General features: G+C 64.7%; 1 protein-coding gene across 1 annotated transcript in view; it reads left to right on the plus strand.

Moving 5' to 3' along the window:
* Window positions 1-9237: 9237 nt before the first annotated feature.
* The window catches only part of BEGAIN (brain enriched guanylate kinase associated), a 28125-nt gene continuing 17042 nt past the window's right edge, over window positions 9238-20320 (plus strand). Inside the window, exon 1 of the mRNA XM_047080089.1 lies at window positions 9238-9310. Within this exon, the coding sequence (XP_046936045.1) occupies window positions 9297-9310 (14 nt within the window). The 5' untranslated portion in view covers window positions 9238-9296. The remainder of the gene's footprint in view (window positions 9311-20320) is intronic.

The raw sequence follows: 20320 nt of genomic DNA on the forward strand, positions 1-20320 counted from the left end.
GCGTCACCTGCCCTGCTGTCCACCCCAGAGCCCCCGGGCGCGGGCAGCAAGGCCGCCGGGGGCCCCCTGGCCCGGCTGGGCCGCCGACGGGAGGCCAGGCTGCCCTTCTCCAGGTTCCTGGATGAGGTCACCGTACGAGTGCTGGACCCCGGGACCCTGGAGGCCTTCCGGGGGCCCAGAGGCCGCAGCCCCGAGCCCTCCCCGGGGGAGCGAGACCCAGGCCCAGCCCAGGAGCCCCTCCCCGGAGCTGCGGCCCCGGAGAAGACCCTGGCCCTGAGCCCTCCGCTCTCCCCAGAGGCGGCCCCCGAGGCTGCCAGCAGGGCGGGGGCTGGCCGGGCCGTGGAGACCGGTGGGTCTCGAGCGGGCAGCAGCAAGTGTGGAGGCCCAGCCGCCTCCCCCCGGAGGCCTCCAAGCCGGGTGAGTCTCAGCCTCAGCGCCCCCCCCCCCCCCGCCCGCGGGCGGCCTGGCAGAGGTCTGCTGCGGTCCCCTCCCTCCTTGCTCCGTGTGCCTTCTCCCCGGGAGTCCCCGCTGACCCCTTCCAGCTCCCTCATCAGGCCGCTTTCATAATATCTGTAACGGGCAAGACCTTAAGAACGCAGCGAATGGGTCTCTACGGTGAAATTTCTGGCTTCGGGGCAGGCGGGAGAGTTGGGAACTGAGTGCGCGTGCGGCACGGTATTGATTTCAGCCCCCCATGGGCAGAGCCCTCTGTGTCTTACCACGGGATTTCGTGATTATCCCTTTGCACGTTTGAACCTCAGACACCTCCATGCAAGAATATGTCACCATCCTGTCGGAAAGATAGATGGGTCTGTGTCTTTCACTGATTCCCCATTAAAATTTTTTTAATGTTTTTACTTATTTTTGAGAGAGAGAGAGAGAGAGAGAGAGAGAGAGACAGAACACAAGCAGGGGAGAGGCAGAGAGAGAGGGAGACACAGAACCCGAAGCAGCTCCAGGCTCCGAGCCGTCAGCCCAGAGCCCGACGCGGGGCTCGAACTCACGGACCGCGAGATCGTGACCTGTGCCGAAGTCGGACGCTCAACCGACCGAGCTACCAAGGCGCCCCCTCAATTCCCCATTTTATAGGTCACGTGGGGAGTCTGGGCTAGGACCGAGGTCTTCAAATCTAAACGCAGGCGTCCGTCTCAGCACCCGGCACCGCCCTGCAGACACTCAGGACACCCTGGCCTCACAGACGGGCGGAAAGATGTGAGACCCACTTAGCTGACCGGGGGACCGATCAGAGCAGTGCCCGTGCACTTGCACGCCCACCTTGGTGCCGTCCGTGTCCCCTGGGGCCAGAGGGGCTTTTATGGGCTCTTGAGGACACGGCCCCATCCTGACTTCTCCGGGCACAGGACCCAAGTGGGGGTCGCAGGCCCAGGTTGGCGGAGCTCGCAGCCAGGCCCGTCCTAGGATGGCCTCTCTACAGGGAGAGGTTCCTTTAAAAACAAAATTCTGCGTGTTCTAACTCTGGATCCCAGGCCTCGGCGCACCCCCAGGAGGTTGGTGCCGTCATTAGGCTTCCCGCATCCAGAAGAGGAAACCGAGTCTCAGAGAGGCCACGCGGAGGAGTCAGGGGTGGGCGCGGGCAGTCTTAGCCTCCCGCTCTGCCCCCCTGCTCTTTGGTGTTTCTTGCCCCCCAGCCACCTGCCCTTTCCTCCCGGGGAGGGCCGGGAGCGGTGAGGCCACTAGTGAGTCCTGGGCATTTGCAGCCCTCCGGCCCTCGCCTTGGGGCCAGCTGCACCAGCTCGAGGATCCACGGGCTGCTGGTGACCTGGACAGGTCACCCGCCCTCACCCCTCCGGGCCTTGGCTTCCCCAGCCATGAAAAGGCAGGAATGATCGCGATTTTTCTTTTGCCTTGTCACAGGGAAAGCGTCCAACAGGTACCTGACAAGCATCGGGACCCCCGCCTCCTCCACAAGGGCCTGGCAATCCGGGACCCCTGCCTCTGCGCCACTCTGAGCCCTGCACACGGCGCAGCCCTCACTCTGGGGACACTGGGCCCCGGGGGAGCTCCGTGACGCCCAGGCCTCTGGAGGGTTCTGTCTCAAGGCTCTTCACACACGCCTCCCGGGACCGCCTGGTGGCACAGGGCTGCGGGGACCTGTCGGGGCCCAGCAGTGGGTGCCAGGAGGCAGGGCTCCGTCCTGAGGCCCTGCCGAGGTTCCTTCCCAAGGGAGGGGGAGGGCGGTATCGGCCCTCCCCACCCCCACCCCCAGGGCCATATGGCGTGGTGAGCACCTGTTCTGGAACCCCGAACCCCTCAGCTCCAGCCTCACACCAAGTACTCAAAACAGGCGGGTCAGAGAGGTACCAGGATGTTTCACAGACCAGGAGCAGGCTCAGAGAACGGAGCCGAGTTCTCCGTGTCCTCACGGGCGTGTGGGGGCGGGAGGATCAGAGGTCATGGGCGCGGGTGCCTGGCACAGAGTAGGAGTTCAGTCACTGGCATGATGATGGTGACGAAGGTCGCGATGGCGGTTCCTCTGCTGTGTGTCTCCTGCCCTCCCAGCCTGGACAGGACTGTGTCGCCAGAACTGTTGCCAGGGTGGGGGTGGGGGGGGCTCCAGTCATTAACCTGAAATCCCTCTTTTGAGGCCAATGCCCGGAGGTTTCACCATTAACACCTTCAGGGAGGGAGCTATAAACCAGGGGAGGGCCCTGGATTTTAGTCCTGCCTCTGTCCCGTCTGGTGAGTGGCCGTGGGTGACCCTGCTGCTCCCCTTCATTGTCTAGCAAGCAAGGAGCTCCTGCGGAAGGTCTCTGAGACCTCCTCTTCTCACTGTCCCCGGGCCCGAGTGACAGTATGAGTGACTTAAGCCAGCCATTGTCTGTGGTCAGAAGACGAGAGTGGGAGGGCCAGAGTCAGGGTCAGGGTCAGGGTCATGGAAGGAGAGGCAGGCTGGGGCTCTGAAGGAGCCCAGGTGGGGTTGTAACCAGACCCCTGCTACCAGGCCTGGGAGTCCCCAGATCCTGTCCCAGGGGCTTTCCCACTGAGCGACCCAGACAAGTCATTCCAGACTCCGGGCCTCAGTCTCCCCAAGTTAAGCTGCCGGGTCCGTTAGGTGTGGATGGCGCCTCTCCCCAGCGGGGGAGCCCCCCCGAGGTGCCTCTTGGGGGTGGGGGGAGCTGCTTCCTAGCTCCCCAACTGTTGCCACGTGGGAATGTGGGCCGGAGTTGCCAGATCTTGCAAATTTTCAGTAGAAGCCAAAAATATGGAATTTAAAATGTAAACTCTCCCAATTTTTAAATGTTGGCTCAAATGTTTTTTAAAAAATTTTTAAAACCTCTTGCAGGCCAAATACAACATGCTGGTAAGCCAGATTTAGCTCTGGAGGCCAGCTTGCAGCCGCACACGGCTGGGAACCCGAGGCCCTGCCTGAGGCGACGCGGAGCCCAGCCGAAGGAAGGCGGGCGGGGTGGGAGGTAGGGCGGGGCGGCCCTCCGTCCAGCACCAGGGACGGGGACGCTCCCGGCCCCATCTGGGGACAGCAGCACCAAGCCAGGGCCCGAGTTCCCCTCCCCAACCTGCTGGGTGACCTCTGGCAAGCGCCCACCCCTCTCCACCCCATCCGGTGAGGACAGGACAGCACGCGGCTCACCTCGGTCCTGCGCCTAAGGTGACCTGCTGCGTCCCCGGCACAGGCCAGCCCTGAGTGGGATGCTGAGGGACCCGGTCTGTGAGCGCTGTCCCACCCCCCCCCCCCGCCCGACGGCTCCTGGAACCCCCACCCTCATCCTAGTTCCCTCTGCTCCTTCTCGGTGTCCTTGGCCGCCTCTCCAGTGCGGCCACTCCCCCCCCCCCCCAAGGACCTGGGCCCTCCATGTTCCCCCCCACCCCTTCCACCTGCTCAGGCCCTCTGGGCACCTCTCCCACCTCCACCCCCTCCCCACAGGCCTGGATTTGGGCCGGTGGCACCTCCAGCTGGGCTCCTGGAGCCCTGCACTTGCCCTTCTGTGCCCCCTCCTCGCGGCAGCCTCTCCGACAGCCCTCTGTTGGCCCAGCGGGGCTTCCCACCGGCTCGTCCTGACTATGGCCCACAAGACCCCCGCCCCCTGCGCCCACTGCTGACCAGATGCTTCCAGACTCACCAGGCGCCCCGCGCCCAGGGCCTGCTGCTCCCACCGGCTCCCCAGTCGTGGCTCACAATTCACCTTGACCTCCCTCAGCCTTCCCTCCTCAGCGGACTTGTCCCATCAGACACTGGGCCAGCAGGGGCGCTGTGCTGACCTCCGGAGCCATCTGCCTCCGGCCCGCAAATCTCAGAACATCAGCACCTAGAGGACACAGAACCCCCCTCTGGTTTGTTCTCTGCTGAGTCCGCTAGAACAGGGCACACGGTGAATGTTTGTTGAATGAGTGCAAGAAGTCAAGAAGGGGTGTAAAGCATCTTAGAAGGCCGTCCGCCCCAAATGATTAAATTAAATTAAAAGGCTCTCCAGAGGAGCCCCATCCCCAAGACAGTCCCCTACACCTGGCTACCTTGTCGCTCACAGTGCCCTTCGAAATGTTTCCATCCTCCCTGGATAAAGGATTGAGCTCAGAGAATTCGAGAGACTTGTCAGAGGTCACACAGCTGCGTAGGGGGCCCAAGTCTTCATCCGTGGGAGGTGGGTGACCCCTGTCTTTGTCACACCCGGGGTTTGTGCCCCCCACGCCAGGCCTTATCCCTCTGGCCGCCACATTCTTCAGCTTGTTTTCTCCCCTGCAGGTGAAGTCAGGGAGCACGATGAAGGGGACATTGAGGAAGCCAGAGCCCCGAGTGGGTTTAAGGAGGCCCCGGGGTTGGAGCACTAGTGTCACGGTCCGAGAGGCCAGCTCCCGGCCCCAGGCGAGGGCAGGGACCAGCCCAGGGTCACAGGAGGAGTCGGAGGCAGAGCTGGCCTCTGGGGCCAGAACCCAGGCTCCGTGTGTCCCAGGCCTGGCTCTCAGCACCAAGCAGACCTGTCCCCAGACAGGGACTCACTTTCCTTCTCTGTAGTTTTGGGAACAGAGGATTTGGAGGGGGGCTTGGAGAAGGAGGACCCACACCCCCAGAGGGACGCCTGGGGCAGGACCCTGTGCCGCCGTGTCCTTGGGCTCGGGTGCTGCCCAGCTTGGGGGTGGCGAGGAATGGTGGGGGCCAGGAGAGCAGGAAGGAGCGCAGGCTGTGTGGCAGGTTCGTCTGGCTGGGGATTAAGAGCAAATGCATCACCGCTTGTCATTAGAGGCCCTGCCGTAGGGGTGTTGGTGGGGCAGGGGCAGGGCAGGCAAGTGACCAAGGAGGAGGGGTCCAGAGAGACCGGTGTGATGAGAGGGTCTTTGGTGGGTAAGGGGCTACTTCAGATGGGTGGTCAGAGAAAGAAGGCACTGGCCCTGCAAGATCTGGGGCAGAGCATTCCAGGTGGAGGAAAGAAGTGCAAAGGCCCTGAGGCAAGAGCCAGCTGGGTGAGCTTGCTGGTCAGCGTGGTCTGCATGTGCCAAGTACGGGACAGATCAGGGGGCTGAGGTCAGAGGCAGACTTGCCTTCCTCCCTCGCCTCCTGAGAGTCCCTACTGTGCGCCAGGCACCTTGCCGAGGCGCCGCTGGGAGGGTGGCGGCTGTGGAAGGAACCACACGCGAGCGGCAGGGCTTTGTCTCTTGGACCCTCTGTTCCTGCATTTGTAAAGGGGGGTCTGTGAGCCCCCCTCACGAAGCCACTTTGAGGGTTAAATGGGATTGATTTCTGCAACGGGGCTGAAGGCTGCACTGGCAGCGACAGGCCCGGCTACAGGACGGACGGGCCCGTTTCTGCCCCGGGGGGCCCTCCGGAAGCTCAGAGTTGTGCAGGGCGTAAGGGAAGGTCGCAGGGGCAGGAGGAGGTGGAGGTGGGCAGGCGGCTCAGAGTGGGGCTCAGGGTGTGGGGGGAGGGGCTTTCTAGGCCGGTGGGGCAGACCCGCCCGGGGAAGAGCCCGGAGAGCAGCTGGGCTGAGGCAAGGACCCGTGGCCGACAAGCTGGGCTCATGTGATGTTTTGGGGAAATGAAGGCGGCTGCGGGACCAGACCACCCGGAGGGGACAAGGGGAGAGTTTCGGGCAGACAGTGACAAGGTCACAGCGTGCTGCAGCACAAGAGACATGGGGCCCTGAGTGTGGGAGGGCCCAGGGAAGAGCACTGGAGGGGCCAGAGGGGCCCTGGGGGTGTCTCACACTGGGGACCCTGGACCTCCCACAGTCTCCCCCTACTCATGGTCCCCAACCATCCCTGCCCTCCTCCTATAACGGAGGAGACCCAGGCAGTGGCTTCCGTTCTCCTCCACCCAAGCCCCCAGGCAGGCCTCGGCTAACTTTGGGCGACTCTGAACAAGCCGTTTCATGCTCTGGCCTTGCTTTTATCATCTCTAAAATGGGCATGTCGGGAACATCCCCAGATCTCGTGGTGACGAACTGCAGAGTCACGACTTGGACATGGGACTTCTGGCCTCAACACCAAGACCATTGCCAAAGCACAGCGCCTCCCCACAGGGCCAGCCCGGCTGCTCCCCCTGCTCCCTAACCACATACAGCTGTGACCACGCATCACATGTGCATTCAAAGCTTTGTGCAAGCTCCCAACCCCCGGGGGAGGTGCCAGGCTCGCCCTGGGACACAACTGGGAAAGGCCCTGCCCCAGGGAGCACACATCTGGTATGGAGGCCTGAACCAAACAACTCCACCGGGTCTCCACGGAGGGCTGCCTGGAGGAGGCAACCTTTAAGGGTGAGGGCACACGCACTGGGTCTGGAGAGAATTTGAGACATCGTGGAAGGGTCAGGGCCAGGCTTCAGGGTCTGGAATAGCGGAGTGAAGGAAGGGGCTGCCCGGGTAGGTGCCAGGCGACACCCCATCCCTTCCTCTGCCAGCCTGCCCCCTGCCACCAGGGCGACTCAGAAGCCTCTCCTAAGTGTCCCTTCCTGGGAAATTCCCAGACAGACCTTTTAGAAGAGCTGAAACATTCCATGTAAATAATTAATGCTAGATTTTTAAAATTAAATTTTAATGCATTCTTATTAATTTCAGGCAAACTCCCTGGCAGGTCATTGACTGTGAGTGATTGAGGCAACTAGAGACATATGAGGAACTGTCCCCAGCCTTTGGGGGGAGGAGACCTCTCTGTGTGAGGGCTGGTTTCCAGGCCTGGCCGGGCTCATCTCTGGGCTTTGCTTTCCCCTGTCTGTAAAATGGGAGTGACTGCTTCCCCGGCAGGCAGGGCCGCCCTGAGGAGGAAATGGCCAGTGCCATGAACGTGGAAGGCGTGTGTGGGCCGTGGGGGTGGGAGCGCCTCGATCGTCTTTGCCGTTCTGCCGACGGGGGGGGGGGGGGGGGGGGGACTCCCAGGACAGGGGGCGGGGGATCACTTCTCAACCATTAGCCCCCAGAGGGCAGGGCTCCCCTCATTGGCTGCCCCCTCCCACCACCAGAACTTGGCCCGGAGCTAATGAATGTGGGGAACAGCGTCGGTGGATGAAGGAACGCTTGGACTTTTTGGGTTGGGTATGAACCTGGTTGGGGCTGACCCTGAGAAAGCCCGGCTCCTCCCACCCCTGCGCGGGCCCTGTGGAGGCCAGGCCTGCTGGGTGCTGGGGGTGCCCTGGCGAAGGGACGGGACGCCTGCCTGGAACTCACTGCCAGAGGGAGGAGGCAGGAAAAGGCTGGTGTAGGAGCTAGGCATGCAGTGTCCGTGTTTATTGAGCGCCTGCTGTATGCCGGGATCTAGTGTGCTGAGCGCGGTGATGGGGACCTGGGAAAGGTGGGCCTGGGGCAGACAGGGGGCTTCGCGAGAGCCACTGGCCCGGCGGCCAATTCAATTTGTCTTAGGGGAGGAGGGTATTCAGAGGGGGGTCTGGGCTCGTGGTCTCCGACAACTTTTCGAGTGAGGATTGTGTCTGGCGGCCAATCCGGGGCCCTCGAGGAGCCTTTTCTTCTAAAATTCCTTCCCCCGCCCAGCCCCTCCGCAGCCCGCGGGTGCTGAAGGGCAGCAGAGCGCTCCGTCCGCCTCCCCCTGCCCCCAACCCCGGCTCGCAGGTGAGGAAACAGGCCGGCGGAGTCCCGGGAGGGCCTGCCCGAGCACCCGGGGAGCCGGCGGCCGAGCCTGGCGGAGGCCCCCGGGCCGGGCCTCCTAGCTCGGCGCAGTCGGCCGGGCTGCGCCCTCGCCCGGCGGGGCGGTGGGGGAGGCGGCGTGGGGCCCGGACCGGAGCGGAGCGCGCTCCCGGCGGACGCGGCGGCGGCGCCCGGAGCGAGGGGCCGGGATGGGCAGTCATCAGTCTTCCCAGGTGTGTCGCGTGGTCCCTGGGCTCAGCCCCGCGCCCCCCTTTAATGCCGGCCGTGGCGCGGAAAGACGGGGGAAAGCCCCCGGGAGCGGCCTCTCCCGGGCGATGGAGAGCCCGCCCCGCGCCCCCCGCTCCGCGCAGGAAGTGCGATCCCGCCCGGGCCGCTCGCGGTCCCCGTCGCTCGCCGGCGCCCGCAGGGTTAACGGCGGCGGGAGGGTCTCCCCGCCCGGCGCACAGAGGGGCTGCCCGGCTGCTCGGGGCTAGGCAGGGAGGGTCTCCGAGCCGCGCGCGGGCGGGTCTGCGCAAGCCCGGCAGGGAGCCCCGCCGGCGAGCCGGACGCGCAGGGGTTAATCCCTCGGGCCCGGGAGGGGCGAGCCAGGCCCGGAACCCCAGAACCTGAGGGCAGCGGGGTCTCTGACTGAGGAGTCCGAGGTCCCAAATGCCATCGCCCTCGGATCGTGTGAGTGTCGGGTTCTGCAACCCCGTATGGCTCCCAGTTCCCGGATTCGAACATTCTCCGACTCGGAGATTCTGCGATTGCGGGCTCGGCTTCCTCCGGGAGGGAGCGCGGGGCTGCAAGGGTTAACGGGCGGGGCGGGGGGGTGCGGGCGGTGGGGCGGGGGGGGACGGTAAGCAGCGGGGGCCGCGGCCACGGGAGAGTTAACGCGGCCGGGCCGGGCCCCCCTTCTCTGGGCGAGCCCGGGATCGCCCCGGGCCAGCCCCTTCTTCCCCCCCGGGGGGGGCGTAACTCGGTGGCGGGGAGCGCGGCGGCCCGGGCGGGCTCACCTGTTACTCGGCCGCGGCCCGGCGCACCACCCACCCCCCTCGAGTCTCGGGGACCGGGGACGGGGGCTGGGGGCGCGCGGGCCGGGCTCTGCCGCCGAGCGAGCGGCGCGGGGTGCCCCGCCGCCGCGCCCGCCCGGTGCCCGCTGTGCCCGGCGCCGCCCGGCGCGGCCGCGGAGCGCACGCCTCCTGCCTGCTGACCCTCTCGTTTGGTTTCTCGCAGGCCTCTGCCGCAGACATGGAGAAACTCAGGTGAGTGCAGCGTCCTCCGAGCCGCGGCTCGCGCGGGGCCGGGTCGGGGTGGGGGCGCCCGGGAGGGCAGGGGGAGGGCTCCGCCCGGGCCGCCCCGGCGGGCCGGGTGTGCGGTGTGCGGTGCGGGACTGCGCGCGGCGACACGACGGGGAGCCCCTCGCGGGGGGCTCCTCCGCCCGGCCGGGGCCGCCGCGTCTGGGGGGGGGCGGTGCGCCGCGAGGGCCTGCGCGCGCGCGCGCCCCCCCCCCCCCCGGCCCGTGCCCCGCCCTGGACTCCCGGCTGTCCCCCCCCACCCCTCCCCCACTCCACCCCGCGGGACCCTCCGGGTTTCCGCTCCTGCGGGTCGCGCCGGGTCCCCGCGCCGGCTGGTCCGCCACCACCCCAACCCCCCCCCCCCCCCCCCCCCCGGCTGACAGTTGCCTGGTTCTGAGCTTTTAAGTTTCCGCCTCGTGGGGGCGGGGGTGGGGGATGGAGTCCTCGCGGCCGGCCGGGCGAGGCAGGCGCGTCTTGGAGCCATTTTGGGGGAATCCCGCGAGTCTGGGGAGCGTCCCCCGCGGCCTCCCTCGGGGTGCCCAACTTTGAGCCGCCGCGGACTCCACCGGGCTCCCTCCGCGGCAGGCCCGGGGAATCAGCCGATTTGAATATTCACGACTTCCTCCGCGACTTCCCTTGGCCACCCTGACCCCCACTTTGGGAACACCCCTCCTGTGTTTTCCTTCCGGAGTCTGAGCCGAGGCGTCGTGTGGGCGGCAGGCCCGGCTCTGGCTGCTGGGTTTCGGCACCGTCTCCAAAGTCCGGAGGGTCTCGCGACCCCTCCCCCTCCCCCTCCTCCCAAGGCCAGAATCGGGCATCCACGGGAACGCTCCTTGCGGCCGGGACACCCATCCCCTGAGGGTCAGGGACCTGCCAGCCCAGGCTTGTTCCAGAACATGGCCCTGGGTCTAGGGCAAGGAGACCCGGGGCCTTCCCAGCTGACCCTTAATGCTGTGGGTGAGTTCTTCCGTGAGTGCCCCTGGGGTCTCACACGGTGGCTCGGGACTGGCTGTTCAGAGCGGGCCATCTCCTGGCCACTGAGCTGGAGTGCAGCCCTCTCCTGTGAGTCCCACGGGGCAAGGACCCACTTGTCCTGGGCTGGGAGGAGGGGTCCAATCTCTCAGGTCCTAGGAGCTCAGACCCAAAATCTGACGTGCAGCCAGGCCCGCCTGGTCATGGCCAAGGTCCAGGGGGGCTGGAGAGGCCCAGGGGGCAAACAAACCTGGCTGTGGCCACACAGATATTCCACACTGTCCGTCGTCTCACCAGTGTCCCCACCCGGGAAGGGTTCCTGGGAAGAAGGGGCTACTGCTTTGCCCAGCTGAGACTTGGGAAGAAGGTAGCCTTCGTGGGGGTCTTCGTAGCAAGACCAGCTGACAGGGGCGGGGGGGGGGAGGGAGGGTCCCTTCCGTGGTTCTCTTTCTCTCCCCCTCTGTGCCCAGCCAAGGTTCTTGAGCACCCACCCCTGTGTGCTGGGCAGTGGGGACAGAGACGTGGCCCAGCCGGGTTGGGGACGCAGGTGGGCAGGTGAGTCAAGTGGACAGGTGAGCCACCTGGGCAGTGGTGCCTGACACGCTAAGGGCATCAGGCATGGCTTTGCCAGATGGGCCGAGGGCTTCCCCGGGCTGAGTCCCAAAGGCCGGTGGCAGTTGCCAGGGCCTGGGCTGCTGGGCTGCTCTGGGCCACTCCGGCTTTCAGCGGAGGCGGACTTTTGGAGCTTGTGGGAATGGGGGTCCCGTGGGGCCAGGACCCAGCATAGCATCCCGGAACCGGGGAGGGTTCTACCCCGTTTCTTCTTCTCACCTCATCAGTGTTCTCAGAGCTGCCTCAAGGGCCTTTCCAGACCCTTCCTTCCCAGCAGGTGCGGGGGCTGCCCCCGTGCGGTTCTGTCCCGCAGGTAGTGCCGGGCGTCTAGGACCAAGAGGCCCAGAGGGATGTAGGGGAAGTTGGTCAGCAGGGCTGGTAGGTCCTGGGGTCTGGAGCCTCTCAGATCCAAGTCTCCGGCCTCAGTTTTCCCATCTGTGAAGCGGATGTCCTAATCACCCCCACCGTGCAGGGCTGTTGGGAGAATGATGTGCCCCACCTGAGAAGACGTGACCCACAGGCCGGGTGGAGGTTCATCGTGGGGCATCCAGTCCACACTGTGGTGGGTCCCCCAGGCGGGAGAAGATGCATTGGTGGTCCAACTGAAGGGGTCTTGGGGTGTCCAGAGGAATGGCCCCATGGCCCAGCCCTGGGCGCCACCCGTCCCCCGCCCCCACGCCCCTAGAGGGCAGTTTCTGTACATTGCAGGCCGGGCCTGGGGAGCCGAACTGAGCTCCTAGACGGCAGGCGCTTTGCCCCGTCCAGCGCACCCCTATCCTGGTGCCTGGGACCAAGCCTGGCTCGTGGGGGGGGGGGGGTCCAGGAAATATGTGATGAGTGAGCAAAAGGACGGTGTCCGTTTGACCCTCAGTGGCTCCCTTTGTGGGCAGGTGCACAGCCGGGCTCGCCTCGCCCCAGCCCCTGTGCTGACTCCCCCTGCTCACCAGCCATCATGCTGAAGTCTCCCCTCCCAGGCCCAAACAAACTGTCACACGCTCCGGCCCTTGCCTGTGCTGTTCTCTCTGCCTAGAATGAACTTTCACTGGCCTTCTTGTCCACATGACAGACTCTTTCTTCTCCCTGTCACCTTCCCTCTGGGGCTTTTGTGACGCTTTTGCCCCTCATCCCTGGGGGGGGGGGGAGGGAGAGTCATTCCCCTTCTGCGTACCAAGTCCCGCGCTGGGGGCTGAGACCGAGTAAGACCCAGGGCCACCGTCCGGAGCAGGCAAGGACACAGCCCCATCAGCAGATCCTCCCAGGGATGCCAGGCCAGGGTCACTGACTTGGGATATCAGGGAAGGCTTCCTGGAAGCGGGGACGCTTGAGCCAAGGCTCAAAGAATGAATAGGAATTTGCAAGGAGGATAGACCAGTCGGGCCTTCCAAGAGGCACAAAGGCCACAGAGGCCCGAGGAAGCGAGGATGTGTCCGGGCAAATAGGCGAGGGGAGGGGAATGCGGGCCGATGGAGCGTCCTCCAGCGTGTCCCGGACGGGAGCCCCTTCCGGCAGAGCCTGGCTCTGACCCCTCGACTTTTCCAGCCCCAGCGTCTGCAGGGCCTGGCCCACCGCAGTGCTCCCCCAGGTCTGGCCACCTCTAATCCGGCCTCGCGTGGGCCCTGCCCTCGCTCACTTAGCTTCCCTGCCTCTGACTGCTTGAGCGACTCTTCTGGGGACACTCAACTATTTGTGGATATTAGCGAGGCCAGCCTGGCCGGCCGTGTGCAGAGCACAGCTGCTAATCCTCAAATTAATCCGCTCCTTTGCTTCTCTCCGCACAGGGTCCCCTCTGCCTTCACTCCTGCCGCGGCCACTTTGTCTGCCGCAGGCCTCTGGGCAAGCCCTCTCCTCTGCGTGGGCTCCCGTCCCCTCTGTCGTGGAGGAAAAAGTGGGTCAGCCGCCACAGGGCACCTGGGATGGAGAAGGTTCTCAGGAAGCCAGAGTTCTTCCCGTTATGCGTCCACCAGCCCCCCGCCCCCGCCCCCGCCCCCGCTGGACTATTTCGAAGTTGTGAACCCTGATGAGCTGTAGAAAAAGTGATACATATCTCTGCGGTTTAGAGATTAAGTTTAGGACGACCACCACCCAGGTCAAGAACAGGAAGGCTGCCAGCCCTCCAGGGGCGCCCCGAGACCCCCCCCATCACGGCTCCCCCCCCTCCCCCGAGGTCCCCAGGCCCCTGGCTTTTGTGATAAGCGGCTCTTTGTTTCCTTCGTGATTTGGCCACCTAAGAGCATCCCCGACTGACATCGTTTTGTTCTGCCGGGTGGAGACCCTCACGCACATGGAGGCTTTCAACCTGTGCCTTGCAGGCTGGCCTCGTTTCGCCCCAACGTCGCGTTTGCGGGGGGGAGGGGGGGGTGGCCGCGGCTGGCTGTCTCGGGTCGCGGCATTTGTGCGTGAAGCCGCTGCGGTCTGTTCATTGGCCGAGAGCACTGTGGCGTGAGCTGCTGCGGACAGTCCGGTCCAGGTGTGCTAGGGACCGCGTGTGCATGGGGGGGGGGGGCACGCCCCGGAGCCAAACCGCCGGAGACACAGGGCGCGCGCACGTGGTCGGGGAGGAGTCAAGGCCACACGGTGCGCGGCGCTCTCTGGTCACTGCCCGCGCTACGCGGGAGGCCCTGCGTCACCACGGCGTCTTGGCGCTTGGCGTCGTCAGGTGGGGGGCACTGTTTCTTGGGGTGGCGCCGATCACACCTCCCCGGATCGCTGCTCGCTGGGGCTTCCTCTTCCGCAAGTTGTGCGCGTGTCTTCCCGTCAGAGTGTCTTACGGGGTTTGTGGGTGTCCAGCCAGCCCTTGCGGATCACGCGTGTGCAGGTCACTTCCCTGCGGCCGCTCGCTTCCCGCCCGGTAAAAGGGGCCTCCGATGAACGGGAGTTCCTGCTTTTCATTCTGTTGGCGTTACGTTTTGGTTACAGCTTTTTGCACAGGGACACCCCCGTGTGCAGGCCTACACTCATTGATCCCCTCGTGTGACTTGCACTCGTTGTGGTTCTGCCCGTGCCAGACAGGGTGCTCCGCGCTGGGGATCCTCTGGGGAAACACCAGCCTGACATCCTGGAGATAGAGTCAGACATCAGGTCGTGTCCGAACGTCAAACCACACTGACCTCCTCTCCCATGACTCTCCCCTCGCTGGTTTCCCTTGCAGCTACCTGGCCTCCTTGTTGTTCCTCAAACACATCAGACAGGCTCCTGCCCCGGGGCCTTTGCACAGGCCGTTCCTGTCTACCTGGAATGTCCTTCCCCAGATATCCACAGACTCCTGCCTCCCCTGCTTTCACATCTTCTTCAAATGTCACTGCGGTGGGGGCGGGGACGACTTTCCGGACCACTCATTCCATGTATAATTTTAACCCCCTACCCTGCCCCTTCTCTGCTTTGATGTTCCCTGCCACCCTGCCCGCCCCCTGACTAGCACTTTGCTTTATTTCCTTATCTTGTTTATGATCTGTCGGCCCCCCACCCCCTGCCCAGAATGGCAGGCCACTGCTGACCCCCAGGGCTTAGGGGTGACATGTAGTAGGTACTCAGTAAATGCTTTTGAATGAGACTGTGCTGTGGCAAGCAGGGAGGAGTGGGGCAGCCAGCTATTCGCCACTCACAGTGCCCTAGAAGGGGGCCACTCCCCTTGGCACCCCAGGAAGAGCACTGGGGAGCACTTGTGCCCAGCCCTCAGGGAGTAGTGTTTTTAATTTTTTTTTTTTTTTTTTTTTTTTTGAGAGACAGAGAGAGACAGAACATGAGCAGGGGGAGGGGCAGAGAGAGAGGGAGATGCAGAATCCGAAGCAGGCTCCAGGCTCCGAGCCGTCAGTACAGAGCCCGATGTGGGGCTCGAACCCACGAGCCGGGAGATTGTGACCTGAGCCGAAGTCAGCCGCCCAACCGACTGAGCCACCCAGGCGCCCCAGGGAGTAGTGTTGTTGTTGTTGTTGAATTTTTAAATTTTTTTTTTTTAATTTTTTTTTTCAACGTTTTTATTTATTTTTGGGACAGAGCATGAACGGGGGAGGGGCAAAGAGAGAGGGAGACACAGAATCCGAAACAGGCTCCAGGCTCCGAGCCATCAGCCCAGAGCCTGATGCGGGGCTCGAACTCACGGACCGCGAGGTCGTGACCTGGCTGAAGTCGGACGCTTAACCGACTGCGCCACCCAGGCGCCCCTGAATTTTTAAATTTTTTAAAATTTATTTTAAAGTTTACTTATTTATTTTGAGAGAGAGAGAAGAGAGAGCGCACAAGCTGGGGAGGGCCGGAGAGAAGGAGAGACAGAATCCCAAGCAGGCTCCGCGCTGTCAGCACGGAGCCTGATGCAGGGCTCGAACTCCCCGAACCATGAGATGGGGACCTGAGCCGAGATCAAGGGTCGGATGTTTCACCGACCGTGCCACCCAGGCTGTGAGAGCCTCTGATGGAGGAGATGGGCGGCGGGGGTGGGGGGGGCCTTGCTCAGAGAGGAAGCCACTCGACTGAAATGAGTGGGTGCGGACAGACGGGGCTCCTGGCCGGGGGACCAGCATGGGCAAAAGCCTGGGGGCAGGTGCGAGAGTGGCTCGTGGAGGCAGGCGCGAAGGTGGGGCACCTTCCTCACGCGGGGGCTGAGCTCTGACCTTCCTGGTGTGTTCGGCCTCCCTCCCTCCCAGCCGTGAGGGACCACAGAGCTGGAGGGCTCTGGGGAGACGGAGGCCAGAGGCAGAAAGGGACTTGTCTGGGTCTCTGGGGCCGGGAAGACCACACCCTCCCCCAGCATCCAGACAGGGCCCGGTGGGAGGACTCCCGTCTGTGCTTGGACCAAACGGTGCAGCCCCCCCTCTGTGCCCCCGCCACACGTGTCCGCTCAGACAAGCAGGCTTCCTACCTCCCTTCCGGTGCCCCCTCCTCTGGGCCACACCAGCACCCTTCTCGAAGCCCAGAGCTGCGGACGCACCGCCGACAGCTCCAGGCTCCCACCGGCCCCCCCAGAAGACCCAAACTCCTGTGTGGCACCCGGGCCCCCTTGGCACAGCTGGGCACCGCTGGGCGCCCCCCTGCTGGTCACCTGGTGGTGGCCTGTCCTGTCTCCCTCCACGTCCCCCTCAGGGACCCTTTCTCTCACCTGGGAGGCCCCACTGCCTTGGCCCTGTAGGTTGTCACCGTTGATCTCATTTGCCCGTCGATCGCACGCTTGGCAAATATTTATTGAGCACCCACTGTTTGCTGGAGGCTGTTGTAGGCACTGGGGATACAGCAGTGACCGAAAAAACTCCTCTCGTTAGGGGGGACAGAAAGCCTGTCAAAATAAACCTCACAGTGACCAGTGCTATGGGGTCCAAACCCCCCCACCCAAGAACAGAAGGGCAGCGAGTGTGCTGGGGGTGGGGGGGGGGGTGGCAGCACGGCCTGGGAAGGGCTTCCGGGAAGGGGACACCCGGGTGAAGGCCTGCGTGGGTGAAGGGCCACCACGTGCCCGTTTGGGAGAAAGAGCTCCGGGCAGAGGGAGGGCAGGTGGGAAGGTGCCGAGGAGGGAGCTGACCCGCGGCCAGAGTGGCCGAGCACGGTGACGAGGAGGCTGGGGAGGCGAGGGGGACAGACGGGGACTCGGGGTGCGTGGGGGCTGCGGAGGGCTTGCGAGCGGAGCCACGGTGTGGTCGGGTTTAGTGTGGAGCGAGCGGCAGGGCTGGGACGCCAGGCCGGGGGCAGGGCGGGGACCCGGAGAGTTGTGATGGCGGCCGGGAGGGGGCAGGGGCCGCGGAGGCGGGCAGAGGATTCTGGTGTATTCGGGAGGAGAGCGGACGGGGTCTCCCGATGGGTCGGAGGAGGGGTGTGAGGGAAGGGGGGCATCCAGGACAACTCCCGCCTGCTGGGCCCGAGCAAAGGTTGCAGCTGCTGTCACCGGAGACGGGGCCAGCCGCGGGGGGAAGAGCAGGTTCGGGGACGCACAGCTGCTGTCACCCGTGGGCCTGGGGCCCCCCTGCACACACCTGCTTTGGGTGCGTCCTGGAGGGCGACGCCGGGCGTCTCTGGGCAGGGTGGGCACGCGGTGGGTGCTACTGGGGGTTGGAAGGGTGACTGGCATTGTGGTCTGGAGCCTGCCAGCTCTTGGAGAGGTTCCCCGGAGACTGGCCACCTGCTGGAACCGACTCGACGCCTCCAGGATTACTGTTGGGTTTTCTTGTCCCTTCCCTCCAGAACCCCTACCGTCCACCTCTTGTCTCCTGCACCCCACCCAGCAGGCCTAGTCCCTCCCTACGTGGGGTCCTCCAAGGCTCTCTGCCGCACTTCTAAACCTGACCCTAGTGGAGGAAGACTTATGGGCTAATTCTTACTATGATGTGAATGACTGCCTTGCTTTGCTTTCTCCCTTTGGGATTCAGGATGCTACAAAGAGGCCCTCCACGCAGACTATTCTCTCTTCTCCTGCCCTGCCCTTCTAAGTCTCCTGTCCTCACAGCACATCTGAGTCCCTGCTCTGGAAGGCCTCCCTGATGAAGTATGGTTAAGACGGTAGACTCACCTGGGCTTGAATCCCAGCTCTTTCACTTACTGGCTGTGTGGCCTTAGACAGGTTTCTGAACCTCTCCGGTCCTCAGTGTGTGCATCTGTAAAGTGGGCACAATGAGAATAGCACCTACGTTAGAAGGTTGTTTTGAGGCTGAGATTGTTACCCTGGATCTCGGCACACGGTTAACGGTCTGGCTGTTAACTGCCTACCCGTGCCTTAGGCGGTCTCAGCTGTCCCGTTTCACCAGCCTTCAAACCGGTGACATCATTCCCACTGTGGAGAAGAGGACCCGGCCGAGTGGAGCAGGGGAGGTGGCCAGCAGCCCTCGATTGAGTCAGGATCATGAGAGAATTTCAGAGTCAGGGGCAGGGGAGGGTGAGGGCTGGGGCTGCAGTGATGTCTGGAGGGGCCGCCCCCGAGAGGGGAGGCCATCCTGGGAGGGGTCCACTCCTGGCTCCCGTGCTTACCGGCCATTATACTAGAGGGGTGCCCTTGAAAGAGGCCTTTGTCCCCAGGCCTCGATTGCTTTGTACGTTGGGCACCCCCACCCCCCACACACCCCCAGGGAGGTGCGGATTGAGCAAGAAAAGGCCAGTAGCGTGCAGTAGGTGTCTCTGGGTGATTGCGTGACCGCGGGGGGGGGGGGGGTGGGATTTCAGGGAGAAGTTTCTAGGAGGAGGTCACGGCGGTCACAGTGCCCCTTTGGGTTTTGATTCCAGATGGGGAGACTGCAGCCCAGAAAGGTGGCCTCCTCCTGGCCCAGCGGCTGAAGTGCGCCGTCCTGGCCCCGGTCCTTCGCTTCCAGACTGGGTTTGGCCCGTGGCACCGTCTCATGTGGGTGTGGGGAGGCGCGGGGGCAGGTGGGGAGGTGAGAGTGGGGCGGGGTGGCCTGGCGGAGTTAGGGGGGGCGGGGAAGGGGTGCAGGGTTAGGGCCGGCCGCCCACAAGCCCCGATCTGGGCCACCGAGAAGCTTCCTGCAGCCCTGATTGCCTTCTTGGGGCCCAGAAAACAGGCCCTCCCGGCGGTCCGATCGCTGTGTCCCCGTGTCTGCTGCGGCGACCCAGCCGGTGGGGCGGTCAAATCAGCGCAGCCAGCGTGGGTTTCTTGGGGGGCGGCCACGAACCTGGTCATCGAAGTGCTGAGGGGCGGCGCCTTCTCACCTGGGCCCCGGGGCGGGATGCCGGGTGCCGGGAGGTTAATTTGGGAGCCCCTCGTCGGTCTGGGGCCGACCCCATGGTCATTCGGTCCACCCGTCTCTCTAGGAAGGCCCCTGAACACTGACTCCGGGGGGAGGGTGGGTGTGGCCTTGGGGCAGGGGAGGGGTCCAGGGCCAAGGCGTGAATGGCGCCGTCTTCCAGGTCTCCCAGTCTAGACGGGGAGACCGACAGAAGAGTGGACGACCAACAGTGCCCAGCTGGGTGTTAGGAAAGACCCAGAAGGCTTCTAGAGCCTTCTAGACCCACCCCTCCTGGGACAGCCTCCTCAGGGCTTGCTGGCTCACCCGCCGGAGGGACATCCCCAGGCCCAAGCCGTCCTGCTCCGAAGTGCCTCCGGGGCTCCTGTGCCCTGAGGGAAGGGACCGGACACTTGGCCTGCAGGCAGGGCAGTGGGCCTTCTGCCTGCTTGTCCCCGGCCACCCCCTAGTCTGTCCTTGCCCCCCGGGCTTGGGCTCCGGCCAGCTCACCTCCAGAATGTACCTTCCCCCCCACCCGGCTGTTATCACCTCCGGACCTTTGAGACAGAGGCACTTGCGGGAGGCAGAGGGGTCCGCCAGGCCTCCGGCTGCCCGGCGCTCAGGTCACGTGAGGACTGCGAAGGGACAGGCGGGAGCCAGGTGGGCGTTGGTCCTGGCAGGTGGCGAGTGAGGACGCACAGCACCCCCGGGGAGCAGAGGAGGGGGAGGTACCTGGAGGGCCAAGAGAGGGTCGTTCTCAGCCTGGGAAACGTAACTCTCGGGTGCGCCGGAGAGAACGATCTGCAAGAGAGCGGGAGGGTGGGTGCTCGGAAGCCACGCCTGGAGTGGGCGGAGGGCTGCCTGGCGGGGTGTCTGGAGTAACAGGCGGGCAGCGCCGGGTGTCCGGGCAGATGCTGGTAGGTGGGCACGCCTGGTAGTGACATCTGGGGAAGTCCCCTTGGGGCGGCTCTGTTTCCTCCGCGGAGAAGGAAGCAGGGCGTCGGCTGCGAGCGGGGCTGGGGGCAGGGAGGTGCGGGGCGGCTGAGCAGAGAGGAGGGGGGTGAAGCCTTGTCCCAGGTGGGTGGGGAAGGGGGCGAACAGGGACCGTGACGAGACCCGGGTCATTCTGTGGACCGAACAGAGAGCGAGGCTGGTCACCCAGCTGTGTGATTTCCTGCTGTCCGTGGGGGAGGGGGCCCCCGACCCGGTTGGGGTTTGGCCCTCACGCTCATACCGGGAAGGGAGAGACGGGGAGGGGACGTGGAGGGTGGCGCGCGGGGACGAAGTGGGCGAGGGGCTGCGGGAAGCGGGGAGTGGGTGGGGGGGGCATCCCGGTGGTGAGCTGGGTGTCGGCAAGTGGGGTGTCCCGGTGGGTGTGGGAGCTGGGCCGGGGCCTCCCTCCCTGCGCCTGGAGCTCAGGCCTCCCACAGTGTCACCCCACCCCCCACCGTTGTCACAGCTAGGGTTGGTTGTGCACTTCCGCGTGTCGGCCGCGTTCCCCGCCGCCGACAGTCCCCTGTCCCAGCTAGCCTCGCCTCCCGAGGCCCGCTGCCCTCTGTCCGCTGCCTCCCCATAGGCCCCCGTGGCTGGAAGGGGCCGACGGAGCCCCACACTGGGCATCGGGAGGCCTGGGTTTGGCCTACCGTGTGACACGTCCGGTCAGGTGGCCACTCCGGGCCGGGTGCTTTGTTTACAACCCAGGTCTGACGAGGACCAGTGTGGACGGCAGTGGCCATGATGT

Source organism: Lynx rufus, unplaced genomic scaffold (genome assembly GCF_022079265.1).
Source record: "Lynx rufus isolate CCGP_SWC_20201006 ecotype Redwood Valley unplaced genomic scaffold, mLynRuf1.p SCAF_17, whole genome shotgun sequence".
NCBI lineage: Eukaryota > Metazoa > Chordata > Mammalia > Carnivora > Felidae > Lynx > Lynx rufus.